Raw genomic sequence first — 20,839 nt, 5'->3', positions numbered from 1 at the left:
TTAGAAAAAAATTCCAAATCCCCATGTGTATTAATGATGCATAGTACTAAATTTAAACTTCTCCATAACACACGCCTTGCTAACAATTCCTCTCAAATTATCAAGTCCTGCCATTTGCTAGAAATGTTCTTTCTTCCTGTGTTTAATTGAAAAACCCACCTTAAGGAATCTTTGAATTTCTATATGCACTGTTAAAAGTAGTGATAGTCTTCCTAGGGGGGAAAATGCTTGTATTTTATCTTTCATTGCTTTAAGCACCTCTAAGTTTCTACATAGAAGGAATTATAAACATATAATCCTAGAAGTAAATAAGTATCTTGAATTCTGAAAAGAAATGATTACTAAACCCAAACTTTCAGAAGCTTCCAGGAGATAACCACTGAAGTCTCTACTTAAAAAGCTAATTTCCTCCTAGATACCCAAAAGACATCAAATTCCAGAAAGATTTAAAAAAAAAAAAAGGATCTAGACAAAGACTTGGTTTTTACCCAACATCTGAGAAAGTAAAAAATAAGTATTTTTGTTTATAAGCTGCCCAAGAGGATGAGTTTTCTCTTTTCACTGGTACAGATCACACTCAGGTATTTATAACACAAACTGCTAAAAGAGATGCTCATTTTAACCCTGTCTTAATTCATGTATTTTCTTCTAACAGTCTTCATTAATCATAAAGTAGAACAGGTCCAGGAAGAACCATCCAGAAAACCAGCTTGACTTTTAAAGGAAATAGAAAGTAACAGACACAAACCATAATCAATTTTCATAAATTATTCTTGCTTTTTCATTTCAGTCAATAGTCAAGATGATATTTTCTAAAAATTTAGATTGAAATATAACACTAATACCTAGCATTTAAGATCTTGAACCACTTATTATATTGGTCTAAACAAACTATAAACCATTGGTGTTTAACTTTTCCTAACTGAACTATCCAGGAAAACTGATTTTTGTCAGTTACTCTTCATTTTTCTACTGTGAATTTTTAGTAAGTAAAATTATCACTTCCTAGAATTTTAGTAAGAAATTTTCTCCCATGAGATCAGTAAATATATCTGTTGTTAATCCAAAGGTAGTAGATCCAAGAGATACTTTGTAGCAAGACACAGATTCAGACTTTTTTTTTTGATCACCATTTCACTTATGGAATGAAGTTCAAATTATTCTTTTGGCTAAAATCCAAATGTTAAGTATTTGACCTGGAAACATTAAATTTCTAAAAGAAACCTTGCCTTTAAAAATCCTCTCTTTACAAATAAGTGTCTACAAGTTATGGCAGCAATGCCCATATTTTTATGAGCCTATCATTTCCTTGTATCATTGAAGAGAGAGTAAGATGAAGAACTCAAGGCCAGACTATGCAGCAAAATACTATCCAAAAAAAAAAAAAAAAAAGTAAATTTCAAATTTCAAACCTATGGGTTGAAACCCCCCTAAATAACTGGAAAACACAAATATTTATGATTCATAACAGTAGCAAAATAACAGTTGTGAAGTAGCTTTAAGAATAATTTTATGGTTGGGAGTCGCCACAACATGAGGAACTGTATCTAAGGAAAAAACTGAGGATATAAGCATGTGTGGTATTTGTCGAACATGCTTAGGCCCTATACTTAATCCTCACCAAAAAGAGAGGCAGGCAGGCAGGCAGGCAGGCAGGCAGGCAGACTGAGTGACAGGTTGGAAAATTAAAGTGAATTGTTTTTTTTTTTTTTTTTTTTTTTTTCGGGGCTGGGGACAGAACCCAGGGCCTTGCGCTTCCTAGGCAAGCGCTATACCACTGAGCTAAATCCCCAACCTAAAGTGAATTGTTAAAGATAATGTAAATTAAAAGTCAACCTAGAGACCCAGACTGTAGCTCAGTGTCTGAGCACTTGCCTAGGTTAGATCCCTACTCTAAAAAAACAAAAAAGCCAATCAATACGCATTATGGCACAAACTGTAATTCCATAGTGCCAAGGGAGGACAAAGAGAAGTTTTAGGCAAGTCCAGGTTGTATAGCTAGATCCTATCTCTAAAACAAAATTAAGAGGGGAATCTAGCTTTGAACAGTGGCTATATCCTAAGTTTTCTCTGAGGTGTAATTACTGCTAACTGAATTATCCCAATACCTCACCATGAAGACTTGAAATATAGTCAGCATTGGCAATTCCTGATGGTCTCTATAGAGACTCAAATTATTTTTTTAAAAAACAGGATTCAAATATTTGTTCTCAAGTTCTCAGTCATCTATCTTCCTGTTAGATGTAAGCCAGAAAATTATATCAAATTAGTTTCCTATACAATCCAGAATGTGTATTAGAAATATAAAATAGCCAACTCTATTTTTAATAATTTTCATTTATTTAAACACAAACATTTTTAATATACGTCAATAAATCTCAAAAAAATTAGCCTTTGGAGTACAACAATAAGACATATCAAAATATAGTACCAATTCACTTATAAAATAGAGCTCAAATTCTTCTGTCTTAAAAAAATGATGTTTCTAGGCTGGGGAATGTAGCTCAGTTGGTAGGGTACGTGACTAACATGTACAAGATAAAACTAGGTATGGTGGCACATGGCCATAACTCAGATGTAAAGGCAAGAAGATCGGAAGGTCAAAGTCATCCTTGGTGATTTACCAAGTTCCAGGTCAATCTGGACTACGTGAGACCTTATCTCAAAAAAAGAAAATGTTTCTGGTCTTTGATTGTAAAACTGTAAGTAAGAATTATGGGGAAGGGATTGGGGATTTAGCTCAGTGGTAGAGCACTTGCCTAGCAAGCGCAAGGTCCTGAGTTCGGTCCCCAGCTCCGAAAAAAAAAAAAAAAAAAAAAAGAATTATGGGGAAAATTACAATACTCTTTTCCATAAGAACAAAAAATACCATAAGCACTACATCCAATCGTTTCATATAATTCTCAAATTTTGCTGCTACCAGTAAGAGTGGTATTTTATACATACGTATTTCAGATAAGCTGATCAACATTAAAATGTTGCTAAGGAGTATTTTTGTATAGTAGTACGTATCATTAAAGGGCCTTTGTGTTCTTGGTAAAATCAGAAACAATACTCAGAATCTCAAATGATAGGAACCTATAAATGCTGAAGCCATTGTTCTAAATATTTCTTAAAAATCATAACACACAAAAATGCAAGTTTCCTTTTTTTTTGCCAAATATTTCAAAGGGCACACTGTACATATTAGACATAACAAATAAGTATTTTTAAAAATATTTCTCGGGGTTGGGGATTTAGCTCAGTGGTAGAGCACTTGCCTAGCAAGCGGAAGGCCCTGGGTTCGGTCCCCAGCTCCGAAAAAAAAGAAAAGGAAAAAAAAAAAATTTCTCAAGTCAAGTCTGGTTGTAGACATTTTAGTCCCAGCACTGAGGAGGCAGAGGCAGATGGATCTCTGAGTTTGATGCCAGCCTGGTTTATATACTGAGTTCCAGGACAGCTGGGGTTACCCTGTCTCAAAAATCACCTGACACCAAACCCCCTTCTTCACAGACCTGTTTCATTTGCACATTATCCAAAGTCAACTAATAGGTACACAAAGGCTTTTTACAAACTGATACTTTCAATCCTGATTTTACACTTGTGACCCAGAAGAAACAGTTTTCCAGCTCAGCATTTCCAGCAACAAACTAATATTTTGCTCGTTATGTAAAGAAAATGGTTTCTCTAGTTAGTCAACCTGAATTTAAAGAGTTGTCCACAAGCTCAAAGCTACTAAAATTTCTGCCGAGCTTTTTTTTTCCCCCCGGAGCTGAGAACCAAACCCAGGGCCTTGCGCTTGCTAGGCAAGCCCTCTACCACTGAGCTAAATCCCCAACCCCATCTGCCAAGTTTTTTAATTTGTTGACAATAGTTAATTGCCTTGATTAGTAGAAAATAAAGCTAGTGGCACAAACCTTTAATCTCAGCACTAGGGAGGTAAATCTCTGTGAGTTCCATCCAAGACAACCAGAACTACATAGTGAGACCTTGTCTCAAAAGAAAAAGAAAAGAGGAGGAAGAGGAGGAAGCAGTGGCAGCTGAGAAATTCTGGAATCATTTTATATTCAAATAGTGTGTGTGCACATACATGCATGCATGCATACATACATACATACATGGGTATATACACACACAAATATATAGTCAACCTATATTTCAGCAGGCTTATAAGTCATACGAAATACATATGGAATCAGTCATATGGAATACAGAAGTCTTTGACTTGACAGGTCCCTGTACATTTCTCACATTGATAAAACTACCCCAAAATACTATATGCCAAAGGCAAGTCACAGGATGTTCCAAGAGTAACAGACATAAAAAAACTGTTATCTTATATTAAACATTATGCTCACCTGACTACATAAAAGTATAACAAATCAAATGACTTAAGATCTGCATCTTATGTCAAAGGAACATTACTATTACCACTATAGTGAAGATGGCAGGCACAAAGCCTACCACCAAAGAGTTTAAGATTCCTTTAATTGGGGGTTGGGGATTTGGCTCAGCGGTAGAGCGCTTGCCTAGCAACCGCAAGGCCCTGGGTTCGGTCCCCAGCTCCGAAAAAAAAAAAAAAAAAAAAAAAAAGATTCCTTTAATTGGAAAACCCTAACTTGTATAATCTCATAAAACAAATGTGTATCAAAAGAAACTAGGTTTCTCAGGCTGAGAACTTGCACCTGTTTCCAGCCTTGATACAGATATAACCTAGAATAACCATCAATAGTTAAGTATCATAGGACTTAATTTTCATGAAAATTGAAACCTGTTTACTCTTTCCAACATATCCTTCCGAATGTACCTGCTTAGGTACTGGAGATGGCTCAGTGCATTAGAATACATACTGCTCTTACACAGGACTCAGGTTCAGTTCCCAGTTCACACGTGGTGGCTCACAAACATCCCTAGCTCCAGTTCCAAGGGCCCTGAAGCCCTTTTCTGAACTCTGTAGGTATCAGGCAGGAATGTCCTACATATTCAGACATGCAGATATACACATAAAACAAAAAATATTTTTAAAACTTATCTAATGTCTAACACCAATGACAGGCTGCATTACTCTACATAAACAATATAAAGTGCCTAGTAAGCACAAGGCCCTGGGTCGGGTCCCCAGCTCCGAAAAAAAAAAAAAAAGAAAGAAAAAAAAAAAAGATAAACAATATAAAGAAAGTAATAAACACCACCATTTGACTGTTATATAGCACAATCTTCAAACACTAACATATTAGCTCCATCTTACAAATGAAGAGAGAGACGGCTCAGTGGTTAAGAGCACTGACTGCTCTTCCAGAGATCCTGAGTTCAATTCCCAGCAACCACATGGTGGCTCACAACCATCTGCAATGGGATCTGATGCCCTCTTCTGGTGTGTCTGAAGATAACAACAGTGTACCAAAAAAAAAAAAAAAAAAAAAAAAAGCTGCCCTGCGTATAGGCATGGAAAAGCAGCATTCAAATATAGGGTTGTCAGATTTCTAAGAACAGGCTTTTCACAAAACCACAAAAATTTCTACCCTCTAACCAGGGCCCTGCTTGCAAGTCTACATAAAAAGAAAAATAAAATGCTGTTAATTTTATAATTCAAAATATGGTTAATTATAACATCTGAAATTGGCATTTTACAATTTTTAACAGAACAAAGAAGGTACCATCAGACCAATCTTTCCTTCTCTGGAGTTGACTTGTTGAACCATTCTACTATTCTACTATTACAACATATACAAAATTTTAAAGTTTTACCTTTCTCTAAGAATGAACTTCCAATCAAGTCATAATGACAAAAACAAAACAAACAACAACCAAAAAACTTGACCAAGGCCCACACTAGAAATCCCAGCACTTAAGAGGCTGAGGTTATGAGGATCCAAGCCAGCCTGAGCTACATACACAGTTATGCCTTGACTAAAAGAAAAACACCCTCGAGGTTGGGGATTTGGCTCAGTGGTAGAGCGCTTGCCTAGCAAGCGCAAGGCCCTGGGTTCAGTCCCCAGCTCCAAAAAAAAAAAAGAATAGAAAAAAAAAAAGAAAAGAAAAACACCCTCATTGTGGTGTTCTACAGTTAAATGTTTTCTTCAAATAAAACAAGACACATTCAAAGTAGAATCATTTCAAATATCAAATTTGTGGTCCAGGTAAGAAACTTCAGAGTTTCCAAAATGATATGCCAATCCTTCTATGTTGAAGCAAGCACTAATTTCAATTCAACATGGATAAAATTCACAGAAAATTTTCAACATCACCTTATTCAAGTAACTCTGTTTACTTCCTTGCTTTGGCAGTGTTCACATACTCCTAATAATGTATACAATAACAAAGGAGAGATAATCCTCAAAAGTTTAATGAAATAAACCAAAATGGAAGACTAATAAATCAGGAAGTTAAATTCTCTGCCTTATAGACAGAAAAACCTTCAAGGTAACAGTCAATATTGGGTTAAAAATATTAAGTACTATAGTCAATTCATACTGTCTTAAATCTGGGTACCTTTAATTTGCCTTTCCAGCTGCCTCTCTGTAAGCCTTTAATTATTCTGAACCTTAGTTTTCTCAAATGCAAGGCAAGAATAATTCTAAACCTATAGATTTGTCTTAGAAATTACTTTATAACTAAAACAGTAAGAAGCTGGAGGCAATGAATTGCTGGTACTACTGTTATTGCAGAAAGTCTATAGTGATGCTGGGATAAGACAGATTCTGAAGGCCAGTTCAGGGTCTTCCAAGTTTCAGAATATTTATAATTCCAAATTTGTTTTGTCACTTCAAAATTCAAATCTGACCCCTTTATAGAACATGCTCAGCCATGAACAGTTAAGTGCTTTCATTTGCTTATTCTTACTATGTAGCTTAAATATAAAGAATATTGAAAGTGTGGCCAAAGGCCATGCTAACATCTTTGATCAGTGACCTAGGTTCCAAATTCATAATCTGTATCCAATGTACTATCTCTAAACTGATCTGCCTCAATCAAAAGAAACAAGCCTTCCTAAATAATACAAAATAAAACCTCTCAGCATTACAAATCACCGCTCAGAAAAATTTTCTATTCAGAAGTTTGTTTTGTTTTGTTTTTTTAAGTATTATGGAATCACAAAAGACTAGAAAATTATTGTACTATCGTGAAGTCTAATGGTCCTACTCCGAAGATGGTCCTTCTAACTAGACTGTTTAGGGTTTTCATTACGTCCTCATCCAAGTACTCTAATACTTACCTTGAGCCCAAAAGTAACAGGTGAATGGAAAGATTAGATTTTGACAAGATAACTTAATGAAAGGCTTGGTGGCACACACCTATAATCCCAGCACTTAGGAGGCAGAGGCAGGCAGACCTCTGGTCAGTAACAGTAAGTTTGCAGCCAGCCAGGGCTAGGTAAAAAGATCCTGCTTCCAAACTAAAAAAAATAAACCCTAAAATATTCCACACCATATGATGTTATCTCTTCACTTACTCAAGAACCATGAACACACCATGCTTCCATGATTTCACATATTTGGGAACAGACTACCTAAATCAAGGCCTTTAAAGAAATTTCAACTCCTCCTTAGCATATATAAACTACATTGGATGTACTGCCAACTTGACAAAAAAGATAAAACAAATCATTTGCTGAAAGTTAACAAACGCTTTCTTCTTCCAAGTTGGTCATTTATATGTCATCATTATCTTGGTTGTTGCTGTTGTTAGAAACACTTGTTATAAACCCAGTTGTCTAGGTTGTTACTAAAGATGTGCAACAGTTGATGCTAGATGGTCCAAATTTGGTGATCCAAAGAGCAGTTCTGTTGAATTCCTATTAAACGCTTGGATGAAACAACTCAATATATCACTTTGATCCAGTAAGTGAAAACAATTTTCTTCTAGATTACAAATATTTCACTGATCTCAGTTCTTCAATACAGAGCTCAAGACATCCAGTGATACATCTTACTCCAATGACACATGCCAAAGAAAAAAAGCCAAATTTTCTGGAGACAGGATTTCCTTATTAACATCAAGGAGGAGTTACTGGTTACCTCAGTATCACCTGCAAGATACTTACGAATTTGTGTGGAGATATTCAAAGGTTAGTTGGGCTCGGTTGAGACTGCTGTAATTGGTGAAGGCCATGACTGCGATGAGTCTTCAGTCTTTGTCCGTAAACAGGAAAGTACATATAGTGAAATAGATTTCCCCAGGATTCTCTGTCCAGTAAAGTGTAAGTTTGTCCTTTCTTAGTGACACATGAAATAAAATTTCCCAAATATCTATCCAAAATATTGGATATTAGTCAGATATTTGAAACTGCGAGTGATTTACGTACTTCGATGACTCTGATGTATTACTTTGGAAAGTACTATATTCTAAACTACAGTCGTTAAAGTGCTCTGGGGATCAAGCTTCCTTCACACAATTCCGACGTACATCAAAAGTGAACGGTTCTGAATGGTCTTCAAACTTGGCGGTTTATTACAGCTTCAACTTCACGTTCTTCAAGTCCTTTTCTGTTCTCCTAAATTCAGGAAATTGACCTACTTCTGTCATAAAGCTGACGGTCCATCTACATCATTACCACCGAAGACTTTGTCACCACCGAAGACATCAGGCTCCTCAAAAAAAGTGCTCTACTGGACAGTGCAATGGAGAGGATGCTACTTCTGGCTTCACGGCTTCTCAACAGAAAGGTCCTTGGTGCTGACTGACAGATTTCTTTTCCCAAACCCCGCCCCAACACAGCTTGCTATTATGCCACAATCACCACAGGTAGCAGGTGAAATTACTCACAGTGGCCCACAGACACACCTCACAATGTACCCTCCAGAATCACCTCAGGCGCGCCCTTCCCCCACCCCCTTCAGAAGATGGCCTCGGGCCCTCAGGCCTTCCCAGGCCTGGGTCCTGTGGCCACCTCCTCGCTACTGACAGAGAGGAGTTAGTCCCAGATCCTGGGAGAACAGAGGACAGTGGTGAGTGCACCACCAGATCGGATCGGGCGTTGCCTGCAGCTCGCAGATGCCTTTGTCCCTCCCCGCGGAATTGGAACTCAACCACCGCAGCGCGCTCTTGGAACCATGTGCTGTCGCTGCCTCCGCCGCCGCTGCCGCCACCGCCGCCCGTGCCGCGACACGCCGCGCCAGAAAAGACGATGACAGGACGAGCGTCACGAGATTCAGCGTTTAGAACGTCTCAGAGTCCCGTGCAGCGGCCGCCACCGCTACCTCAGGCACCGCTTTGTCTCCGTAAGCGCACGCAGCGCGAATCACCTCGCTCACTCCCGACGGCCCTGCCGCCGAGGCCTCCACCGCACCTTCGGCCAATCACAGACCTCGAAGTCTTCCCGCCCCCGCCCTGAGACTCCACCTTCTGATTGGCGGGCAACGTTGGTCCACGTGACCGGATCTTGTTTAGCCGGTCCTCCCCCATCACGTGAGGGCACACGCCTCTCTTCCTGCTTTCCTGACCCTCTCCGCCATTTAAAGGCACAGTACCGGGGGCGGGCCGAGCAACGCAGCCGGGACGGTAGCTGCAGCGCAGAGCGGAGGAGCCATCTTGTCTTGTCGCCGGGGAGTCAGGCCCCTAACTCGAAGAAGCCCTGGCGCGCCCTCCCCCCCTCCCCGGTCTGGTAGGGCGAAGGAGCGGGCGTGCGGTCGATCGAGCGATCGGTTGGCGGCTCTTTCTCCTGCTCTGGCATCCAGCTCTTGGGGCGCAGGCCCGGCCGCCGCGGCGCGCGCCCGGTGGCCGTTGGCGCTCGCGCCGTGTCTTTCTTCTCGTACGCAGAACTCGGGCGGCGGCCTATGCCTTTGCGATCCGACGAGGGGTCGTCCGGGTGGTTGGCGGCGGCGGGCAACTGCTCCGCCCCGCTCCCGGGGAGGCGGCGGGGGAGGCTGGGGTGGCCGGGACCGGCCTGGAGGCCTGGCGCCACCCTTCAGGGCCTGCTAGGACCCAGTTGGAGGGTCAGGAGGGAGCTGGAGGATGGTTGGTGGTGGGCTTTCTCCTTTGCCTTTTCCTACTTATGCCACCTTAGTAGGGAGCGAGAGCTCTGGCGGCAGCTCCGGGGTGGGGATTCGAGCCCCGGAGTCGGAAGATGTGGGTTTGCTTCCGGGCCTAGCCACTCGCTGGCCGAGTGACCTTAGGCAAGTCACTCTGTAATTTGTCTGCGCCTCAGTTTCCTCCTCTGCCTATCAGTGTGTGTATGGAATTGGAAGCTCTCTTCAAAAGCGTCGGTTTACATAAAGATGATTATTGTTTTTATTTTTCTTTGAGTTGCAAGAAGACATAGCAATTGCTCATTCCCTGAAATTAAATCCGGGAACCTTTTTTTTGAAGTTGGAGATCGGAAGGTTCCCTGAACTTCTGTACAGAAACACATGGGAAAATGTTTTCCAGGGGAATGAGTAGATCCTTCAGTAGCAAGTTTTGAAAGGGGGCTGTGACCCAGAAGAGTTTAGAACATTTTTTGCCACCAGGAGGAAACTGAGGCCTACATGTCACTTGGGACCCTTCACAACCAATATGAAGCCCCCATTTGAGTCCCTGGTATATGTGAGCTGCTTCTTAATGCATAATGGCTGTTTCGGGTAACATCACTTCACTGCTTGGCTTTTATTCTAAGCCCTTTCCTCTCACCATAGGGTGCCTGAAGGGTCGCTGAGGCATATGGTACAATGGCACCCAATATAAAGCAGCTACAATTAGGAGTGAATGTGTTCTCTAGTAACAAGAAGTGTAATCTTTGGCCCAGCGATTGTTTTCTGCTGCTCGTACTGGTGCCTGACTACTTTTCTTTCATTGTTTTTTACAACCATGATTGACAGCCATTATTTGCTCCTATTTTGTATCCCTGGTTTGCGTGATTGGTAGTGAACAGGCTTATTTTTAAACGGTGCTGCCAAAACTAGCTAATGGTGCACATGGATTTTTAGCAAGCAGGCTCCTTGGAACAGACTGAACCAGGCGTTGGATTCCCGAAGATGTTTGGGTTTTTGTTTTTGTTTTTTTAATTGAAGGTTAAAGTTACCCAAAAAGTTTTGTTGGACTCTGGCTGAACCACAAAATCAGTATATTCGGAATCATTTTAAAGCTTAACTTTTTCCTAGCCAGCCTTGTATTCTAGTTGCTTGCAAATGTGAGACTGAATGGCCAAAATGCCGTTTGTTTGTTTGTTGTTTGTTTGTTGTCAGCTGCTTTTATCAAATTCCAGGCCATTATCCAGCAAACACTATTAAAATGTTTGAACAGTTGGGTTTCAAACATTTTCGTTTTGTGGAGTGGTGCTTATCAAGTGGTACAGCTCTCTAAGCAAGTGAACACAAACATATTTAAGTGTATTTTGTATGATTAGATGTTACCAATTCTGATATTTTATTCAAATGTCTAAAAAATAAGTTGACTATTCCCTTTACCAAAGGGCCAGACACAACTGATTTCCTTTCAAGAGAAATGACTGTTTTGAAGAAAAACTGTGTTGGTCTTAGCTCTTTTGTAATTAAATCTGGATGTACCTCAAAAGACTCTATAAGACTGTGGTGTTAAAAGGCTTTCCTCTGGAGAAAGAGAGAAACAAATCAACTGGAACTTAAAAGCTTGAAATTCCATGACAAAACACAGATGTCCAGGATTGGAGTTCGTGAAGTATCTGCAGTAGTTGGAGTGGATACGCTTTTCACTGGAGCTACCACCATGAACTCCAGGGTCCCAGATTTTCAAGAAGTGGACCTGTGACCCAGAAGAGCTTGTCAAGATATGACAGAACTCTGGAGGTGGACGTTTTGTATTCGATTTTGGAACTGCTGATCTTGCCGTGAGTAAAGAGGCAACAACTCACCCAGCACTGCCACCAGCACTGTCACTGGGAACTTGAAGACCCAAGCTTCTGTCCAGACCCTCAGTGCAAACTGACAACACTCCATCCAAAGTGAACTACGGTACTTGCCATTTCCCAAATGCCTTACTTTTCATTTCTGCACTTCTACTGTTCATACTCTTTACCCTGGAAATACACTTCTGTGGTTCTTCACCTGGCAGATCTCTGCCATTTTCATACAACTAAGATGCTCTCTTCCCTGTAACTCTCTTAATATTAAAAAGAACATCTTTAGGATAACTTTAATCTCTTGTATGCAAAGTCTGGTTCCTTGCATGCATTTATTCTCTTTCCATATAGCAAACACTGAAAGTAAGAGTCTTGGTTTTATGTATCTTTGCCCAAACATACCACCATTTCTAATGAAGCCTTTTTAAAAGCAGGGATCCTTAATCTTCAGTGAGTGTACAATTGCTACATTATAATTAACATTACTCTAGATAAAAAGAATTGGTTGGATTTCATGTTTTATTTCTTAGTCCTAGATTTTAAAAAAATCTAGGGAACCATATGACCTAAAAAGGAACTGAGATTCAAATTAGGTGTGTTATAAACAAGAATGGGGACCAAACAAGGCCTTACACCGTCTTGCTCAAGATAGAACTTGTTGGATGGCACTGACTGCCTTTCCAGAGGTCCTGAGTTCAATTCCCAGCAACCACATGGTGGTTCACAACCATCTGTAATGGGATCTGATGCCCCCTTCTGGTGTCTGAAGACAGCGACAATGTACTCACATACATAAAATAAAAATATCTTTAAAAAGAAAAAGAATTTGTTAATGTAAAGTTAGGGCAGTGTTTAAAGGACAAGAGCATAAGACAGCATTAGGACAGCACCAGGAAAGTTAAGGGTACTTTTTTCATTGTTCATTCAGCTTTTTTTTTTTTTTTGCTGACCCTCTAGCAATTTCTCTATCATCATCTAAGCCAGGCCTGTGAATACCCATCAGACAGTAGATATGCTGACAGTGGACCCCCACCCTAGTGTTAAGACTCCTCTGTTTATAATTCCATGTGTTTGTTACCTTACCTGTTTTTTCCCTGCCCCTTCTAGTCCCGTGCCTCCTGATTGCTGAATGTTCATTCACCTGGACCGTCCAATGACCTTCCTTCTGCTACTCCATCAGCCTACAGACCTGGTACTTGGATTTTTGTCCATGGTGATTCCTACCACCTTACTACTGAAGAAGACACCATTCCAGTGGACCACTGTGACCCAAGAAGCATTCAGCCATCATGATGTGGCCTTTACCTCCACTCCTGTCCTACTCTGCCCAGATTCAGCACAGCCCTTTATAGTGCAGTCAAGAGTCTTCAAGCCAAATAACTGAAGCTATTTTATCACAACAAAGGCCAAGTTTATTCCATAAATGTACAGTTCATTTCTGCAGTTTATTCTTCAGAGACACATAGTAAACTTGGACCAGGGGATTTTGTTTTGTTTATATTGTCAACACTGAAGAAAGGCATCATCTCTGAGAACAGCATTGGACCCTACTCCACAATCTCAAATGACTGAAGTTTCATGAACTGCCTAGGATCCTGTCAAGGTCACTGGACTCTTATTTTCCTACTTCAAATCTGTAGCTGTCTACTGAATGAGAAAGCAGATATTCTGACCCATTGGGATTGAAACCAAGGCATATTGAATTCCTCATAGTATCATCTGTGGGTTACTCAGGAACCAAAACTTTTAACACCAATTTAAGAAATTCTACTGAGGAATCCCTTTATCTAACCATCTCACAAGGCTTCAACCAGATTCCTGAAAAGACCTCTTGATATATCAAGATAGAACCTACATGGTAATCTCCTCTGTTTATATAGCACTTTACAGGTTTAAAGCACTTTCATATACATTTATACCAATTACCAACATAGTCACACTACTTTTTGAAATGAGGGAACAGAAGTTTAAGTACTTCAGCAATTCTAAGGTGACACTGTGGTAGAAGTTAGTCCTTCTGACTCCCAGTCCAGTATTACTCTTGGCATTATCTTAGCCTTCACTTTATCCACAGTATTAAAATGGCCAGAGACTGAAAAATGCATCTGCTTCCGATTTATATGGTGCCCTTATTAGGGCACAATGTTTGAAGTGCAATTGTGATAACTACAGCTAGACCAGAATCCCTTGATAACATCCCTAAAGTGCAGGAATAAGCAGTCTCCATGGTGGTTGGTTTTTAGATTTTTCTTGTTCATTTTCATGGTCTCCCCAAGAACTATTTAACTACAGATCTGCACTTGTTTCTCTTAATTTTTATTAATCTTCTTGGACACAGAAAGTTTACTTGTAGTCTTCTGTTTCCAAATTAATAGGTAGAATGAGCCATTTGCTTTTATATGTGTGTATAATTTATAGTTTTTGTTGTCCAATGAGGTGATAAGATATGTAGTATGTGTAGTGTATTTAGGTCTCAAGATGTGCAGCAAGACTTCATTTAATCCAGTGTGTTAGTTATATACATCATTCAGACACATGGAGTGCTGCGTGGTTTTTTGTTTTTTTTCTTCCCTACATTCTTTTTAACAGAATGGGAGACTCAGCTGTATAACCAGTGATTCTTAATTATTGGCAGATTGGCCTGGAGACCCCATAATAAATTCATTGTCTTTGAAACGCCCTTTCTCATACTTTGTCGTTAACTGATTGAATTAGTGTGTTACATCTGAGGATTACACATTTTAATTATTACCTTTTTCTCAAGGGAACCTCTAAAATATTTGTGGGATAATAGGGAAGAATAGGGGGGAAATGACTTTTGTCTTAGTTGAATTAGCAATAACTTCCCACTGAGTCCTGTAACTTTTAAGGGGATTGCTCCTCAGGTATCTAAGAAGAAAAGAGATTTTTCATAGAATTAGAGTTGTGGCCCTCTGAAATCTTACTGCTTAAGTGAAGTCATCCAACTATGGACTTCTCAAAAGTAATATTTGCAAAGAAATGGATATATTTCCCAGTGCTGTTAGAACTTAAAAAACCAACAATCTTGTTCCCTAGTAGTCATTTTTTAAAAAAAATACATTGGGAATTTCATGCAATGTATTTATATTCCCCTAACTTCCCCAAAACTGTCCCCTACCCTCTTTCAATTTCATATCTTTTTTTTTTTTTTTTAATCCCCCAGTTTGTGCTGATCAGATACTTAATGAGACATCCACTAGGTCATGGTTCACTCTTCATTTTTAAACCCAACTTTAATCAGAATTTATAATAAAGCTTGTTGATCTGTAACATGATCCACATTAGAGAAAGACTAGAAAAACTTTGTCTACTTTGTCTTAGCATTGAGCTTGCTTACCCACATTCTGGTTTGCATGACCTATTTTTTGTATTTCAGCATTTTGTGAACAACTTATCACTGATTTAACAAAGGCTTTGTGCTCATGAAGTTCTTTGAAGGGACGCTCTGTGGAAGTCCAGAGTAACATGAAGCTGCTCTGGATGAAGGAGTGAAGTGGAAGTTGAGGACTGCAACCTGCCACAACCATCTTTTACCACCATGGTGATGCCTAAAGGGACTTCCTTATGTAAAATTCTTCAGAAAATACTGCTTGAAACCACTGCCCTAGACAAACGTGTTTGACATGAATGGCATTCTTTTATGTACTTCTAACTCAGAACAGTTCATATTCAGTTGATGCTCAACATGTCTGAAGATGCTTTATCCAGAGAATGATAACTACAGCATTGTCTAATGAAGTTTTAATAGCATTCCATCCAAGGTGGACTTCCTGGAGTTGGATATAACCAGAGAACAATTCATATGTATCCTACACTGAAGAACCCCGTTAACTTTCAGAAACCTATAACTAGTGGTACTGGAAGTACGTGACTTGGAAGTCTGTGTAAATTGCCTGAGAGCTGGTATTGAAGCTGATGCCTCCTTGAGGCCATCTTAGACCAAGTTGTTCGTTTGTTAACTATGGTACTCCATGTACAAAGGATAACCATTAACTATGAAGCAGAATTGAAATACAATTTTTCCTAAAGGGACTTGCAACCTGGTTATTCATTGTCTCGAGTTTCAAGTCATTTTGATGCAACTAGTAGTTATTAAACTGCTCCATGTCTTTTTGTTATTTAATAAATACTCTTTCCAGGGCTTAAAAAACCAAAACTAAATTTCTCCAACATGTCTGTACTTGTCTATTCAAAATTAACTACTCACCACTACATGGAACAGATGATTCTGAAGATAACGCTCTTTGAGCATCTTTTATCATACATGTGACTTAAAATGTGGCTGGACAGTTTCCCTCTACCCAGTGAAATATTTAATGATTAGTCTTCATTCATGCCTGATACCATCGATATATGTATGTGGTGGGCAAAGTTTGACATAGGCATTTGACTCTAGGATGTGATAGCTTGTTAGTCACTTCAAGTAGCATATTGTCAACCTGTTTGCTGGAAAAATAGACTAACTTGGAAAAATCTATAAATGGCAGCTAAGAATTTTTTTCAGTATTCCTGAGTTTCTGTCCTTGGGATATTTCAATGGAATTTCACCTGTCCCTTCACTGAACAGAGTGACTGACTTTATTCCTTACTATGAAGTATTCTTAAGACATTAAGATTACTTTTATAGAAAGGATAAAATTCCTGACTATCCAATCATCATAGTGAACAAGACTTCAATTTGTGACCTGTGAAAAATCTCATTTCTCTACTTCATAGTCAATTTAAGGGCCAAACGCCATCAGCTACTCTGAGTGCACTGGGTAAACGTTGGAACTGCCTTCTTTATATCCTTGTTTCTTCTCTAAACTAATTATGATTACATGATTCTTACCACAAATCAGCAAATCACTCAGATCTGGTTAGACTGCTCACAGTTAACAAATCAAACTCTGGATGACTTCTGCTTGTATATGCAACTACTATTTGTAAAGAAATTAGAGATTCACTTTATTCCTCTACATTGCTCTTTGTGTTTATATTCAAAACAAAACTAAGCTACACTGCCAATTATTCCCTCCTGCCATACCCAGTTAAAATGAAGAATCGGGAATCTAATCAGTAAGTGGATAAGTAGAAAAAACCAAAACTTAAGGCAAAAAAAGCCTTAATCTAGGGCCTTTTTCTACTATCTTCATGTCTTGGATTTCATCTAAATCAACAGTATCACCCAACCAGTCTGAGGTCTTGACTTGCTTTTCAGATGATTCTTAGAGATGGGCTGTATTACAGAAGGTGAAGACTTGATTACCAAAGAAAGTAGAGCCAACTATGACAAAACCTGGCTCTACGATCCTATTGCTCCCAGATGTAGCATAGACTCAACTAGAACCTCAAGTCTGCGTTGAGGATATAGCCTTCTAAGCTGACAGTTCTTGCACAGATGAGCAAGAAAATGAAAGCTGCTATACCCAACTGGCCCTTTAAGATCCAAAAATAATGTCTGGAGTAAACCCTGTGGAGTACCCAGGACAAAAACTAATTTACAGAGCTTCATTATTAATCTGCCTGTTCTTCTAGATTATAGCTTAACTATTGGTGTGGCTGGCCCTGCTGAAGTTGTTTGCCTGCTTACCTGTCTTCAGCTCCTAACCTGCCTTTTTTGACATGCTACTGCAATCAGACTGACTGACTTTGAGAAAACTACACTTTCAGCCTCTCGTGCCCAATTCTACCAAGGAAGTTTGACTAGAAGGAACTCATACCTTACCCCCACCAGAACTAATATTCGTAACAGAAAGGAACATGCTGCATATTCCTTGACCAGCAACTCTAGAGAACAACCCTGCTTATTTTCAACACCTGATACATACATCTATTTGATCTAATAGGCGTATAGAAGGTTGGCAGCAGACTGCATTGCTTCTCTCTTTGGTAACTCAGAAATGAATATAAGTTCAACTTGACAAGAAACAGAAACACCAGAAGTTTACTGCTGAACTTAATTTGCCACTAACTCAAATAGCATCACAGACCTGCTTGCCAAGTAGGTGGCTAGTTTTCCTGCTTCATATCACCACTGCAGTGGGGCTTTGATGAAACTGACTTGAAAGGGAACCTTATGTTGAATCCTAGACTATGATGCTAAGGAAATTGTTTATTCAAGTGAATTGTAGGTTTCCTGAGGACAGAACAGACATCACTCCTGGTGATTTTTAGAATTTGATTAACCAAGGAAGAAATACCAGCTGCTAAAAGTCAACTTTATGGGCAAAGATTAAGCTCTCTATATCTGGTCTTATCCTGGATGCCAGTTTTTTATTGCCCAACGACCATTTCCATCTCACTCTTAACAACCTCCTGATGTTTTTTGGAACCATCTCTTCCAATTTTCAGTCCTTGTGGTTTAAACATTCTTTTCTGTGCTGGACATTTTGTTGCAACCTCATCAATCACAGCAAAGTCTATCTTGACTCTGGTGATTAGTTCAGGAATGGATGCATGATTCAAGTTTGTCCAATGATAATCAACCCTAGGTGTTCTCAGTTGTGGAGAAGTTCTCTTAGATGCTTTAGCTTTGTAGAAGAAAACTCAAACCATCAGGGCCTACTATGTTGAGTAAGCCAGGCAGAAAATGAAGCCAATACAGAGGGAAATGGAGCCAAAAGAGGAAGAGACTTGAGTTCTGATGACCACATTTATGCCCCTGTATCCAACTGTGCCTGAAGCTAATAGTACATCACCTGGACTTTTCAGTTATGTGAACCAATAAATTCCCTTTTTTGTTTAAATTACTTTGAGTTGTGTTTCTATTACTCAAAATTGAGGGCTAACGGTAATTAGCAGCAATGAAATCTTGCTTGGAACGTTCAAGATATTAAACTAGAGGTCAAGGCCACATTGAAATTATTTTCTAAAGGCAAAACAATACAATACAGAAACATAAAACTTACAGGTACATAAGTTCAAGCAAAACTTGGTGAATACACTATGACTCAGTGATAAAATCTACATAGTTAACATAAATAAGGTACACTTATTGTGACTGCACATAGAAAAATGACCACAGTGGGCTAAGTGAAACAGTTGGTAGAAGTGTGTCTGGTGTGAATTCATTTAAAGGTGTGTGCTTATCTTTGTAAATGCAGAGAAAGGTTTTGTTACTGACTCGAGCAGTGTAAATTACATGAGATTCAACTTCTATATGACTATTTTAGACTACATCTTAAATTTTATTTAAAAATAAATAATTTTAAAAATAAATGCCCACTGTTTGACATTGGCAAGTTACTCAACCCTGAGCTTATCAAATGATTAAAAAATACCCCCTAAGTGAATCTAATACATATATTCTTACATTATGTGAGCTGACTGCTTCACATTAGGAAGCTTAAGATTTAGGAATTGTTCCTTAGTTTTTAAAGCATCCAATTTAAAAACTCAAGATTCAACACTTGATAGCTTCATCGTACGTGAAAATTTACCCCAGATTTTAAAGTGATGGCTACTAAATCCTGATTGCATTGCACACATTAGGCAAAGAAAGAAATGAGTCACTTTTTAAAATCTGTATCACAGAAATAAAGGTCAGAAAGGCCTTTTGGGTTGCTAAATCTTACACATGTACCTTGAATTTTCAACTTAGACGAATTTCCATATCTTAAAACACTCTTGACTGCTGTGACAGTATACATTTACATCCTAGCTACTGGTCCACTGAAGAGTGTCTTCTCCATTTAAACATTGGGTTAATGGACATCTATTGCTTTGACCTGTCCCGAATCACTTTTGTCACTAGCAGAGCTCTCTTCTTTGGAAAGCTACCCCTTTGCTTCCCAATGCTGTGGCTTTAGTGGAACAGTTGATGGCAATATACTGACCTCACACTCCTGGCGAAGATTCAAGCAGTCTAAGCATATACTATCAAAATTACTGCCACACTAGGATTTCAGATTTGTTTTTGATATTTTGAGACCATTTGTGTAGCCCTGGCAAGTTTTCCTGAAACTTGCTTGTAGACCAGGCTGGTCTCAAGATCTATCTACCCCTGGCTTTCAAGTGCCACCACTGTTTGGCAGTGGTGATTTTAAAGATTTACTTATTATACATAAGTATACTGTAGCTGTCTTCAGACACCCCAGAAGAGTGCATCAGATCCCATTACAGATGGTTGTGAGCCACCATGTGGTTGCTGGGAATTGAACTCAGGACCTCTGGAAGAGCAGTCGGTGCTCTTAACCGCTGAGCCATCTCTCCAGCCCAGAACTTCTGATTTTAAAGAGAAATTACAGAGGCAAAAGGAATTGAATAGTTCCGATGAAAATGTCCCAAAGAAATGATATGAACAATGATGTAAAATCCCCTTGAGAGCCGATTTTCAAGGGCTGTTACTCAGATTTTCCTTTAATTGTAGATTATCACACATCTTTATAAATTCACCTTAAAAAAAAACAAAACAGGTTCTAAGATGGCTCAGCAGATGTATGTACTTGGTGCCAAACCGGACAACCTGGGCTGAGTACCCAGTATCTAGGAGAGACCGAACTCCAGCAAATTGTCCTCTGACTTCCACATTTGTGCCAAACGTACATACAAATAAATGTAATTTTTTTCTTTTTTTTTTCGGAGCTGGGGACCGAACCCAGGACCTTGCGGTTGCTAGGCAAGTGCTCTACCACTGAGCTAAATCCCCAACCCATAAATGTAATTTTTAAGTGAGTTTCTATTGGTGGTAGCTAAATGACCTGAAGGAACCAGAGAATAAAATATTAAACTTTAGACCATCATGAAAGCAATATTATTATTATTATTATTATTATTATTATTATTATTATTATTATTATTATTATTGCCCTGAATTAAAAGTAGGGAGACCCTTGTAGAAGTCTTAGAGGGAAAGCTTTATTATTTTATGTTTCCATTCAGGGGAATAGTGTACAAAAAGAGCAAATGTGAATGGGGGATGTGAAACCAAAACCATTAGGTTGGGAAACAGAGATAGTTACTTCCAGAAACATGGCTTTAGGCAAAAAAATAAAATCCTGGTCCTTTGTGCAAACTAGCATTTAAAGAATTCCCAAATTTCTAAAAGACTGAGCTAAATTTATA

General features: G+C 39.1%; 1 protein-coding gene and 1 long non-coding RNA gene across 3 annotated transcripts in view; one reads left to right on the top strand and one right to left on the bottom strand.

Annotated features, from left to right (window-relative positions):
- Morc2 (MORC family CW-type zinc finger 2) overlaps positions 1–9,170 on the bottom strand; it is a 42,693-nt gene extending 33,523 nt beyond the window's left edge. For both annotated transcript variants that reach the window (XR_004389472.1, XM_032916729.1), the window contains exon 1: positions 8,024–9,170. Coding sequence is in view for 1 of the 2 variants with exons in the window: in XM_032916729.1 (XP_032772620.1) it covers positions 8,024–8,091 (68 nt within the window). In the remaining variant the exon portion in view is untranslated. The remainder of the gene's footprint in view (positions 1–8,023) is intronic.
- A 2,290-nt stretch (positions 9,171–11,460) lies between these two features.
- Positions 11,461–18,525, top strand: LOC116912605. Its single transcript, XR_004389473.1, has 3 exons — positions 11,461–11,885; positions 12,881–13,631; positions 15,171–18,525. It is a non-coding gene; the product is annotated as an uncharacterized LOC116912605 (long non-coding RNA).
- Positions 18,526–20,839: the final 2,314 nt, after the last annotated feature.

The sequence above is a fragment of the Rattus rattus genome, chromosome 11 (assembly GCF_011064425.1).
Source record: "Rattus rattus isolate New Zealand chromosome 11, Rrattus_CSIRO_v1, whole genome shotgun sequence".
In the NCBI taxonomy this organism is placed as follows: Eukaryota; Metazoa; Chordata; class Mammalia; order Rodentia; family Muridae; genus Rattus; species Rattus rattus.
This window is presented reverse-complemented; position numbering and strand designations above follow the sequence as displayed.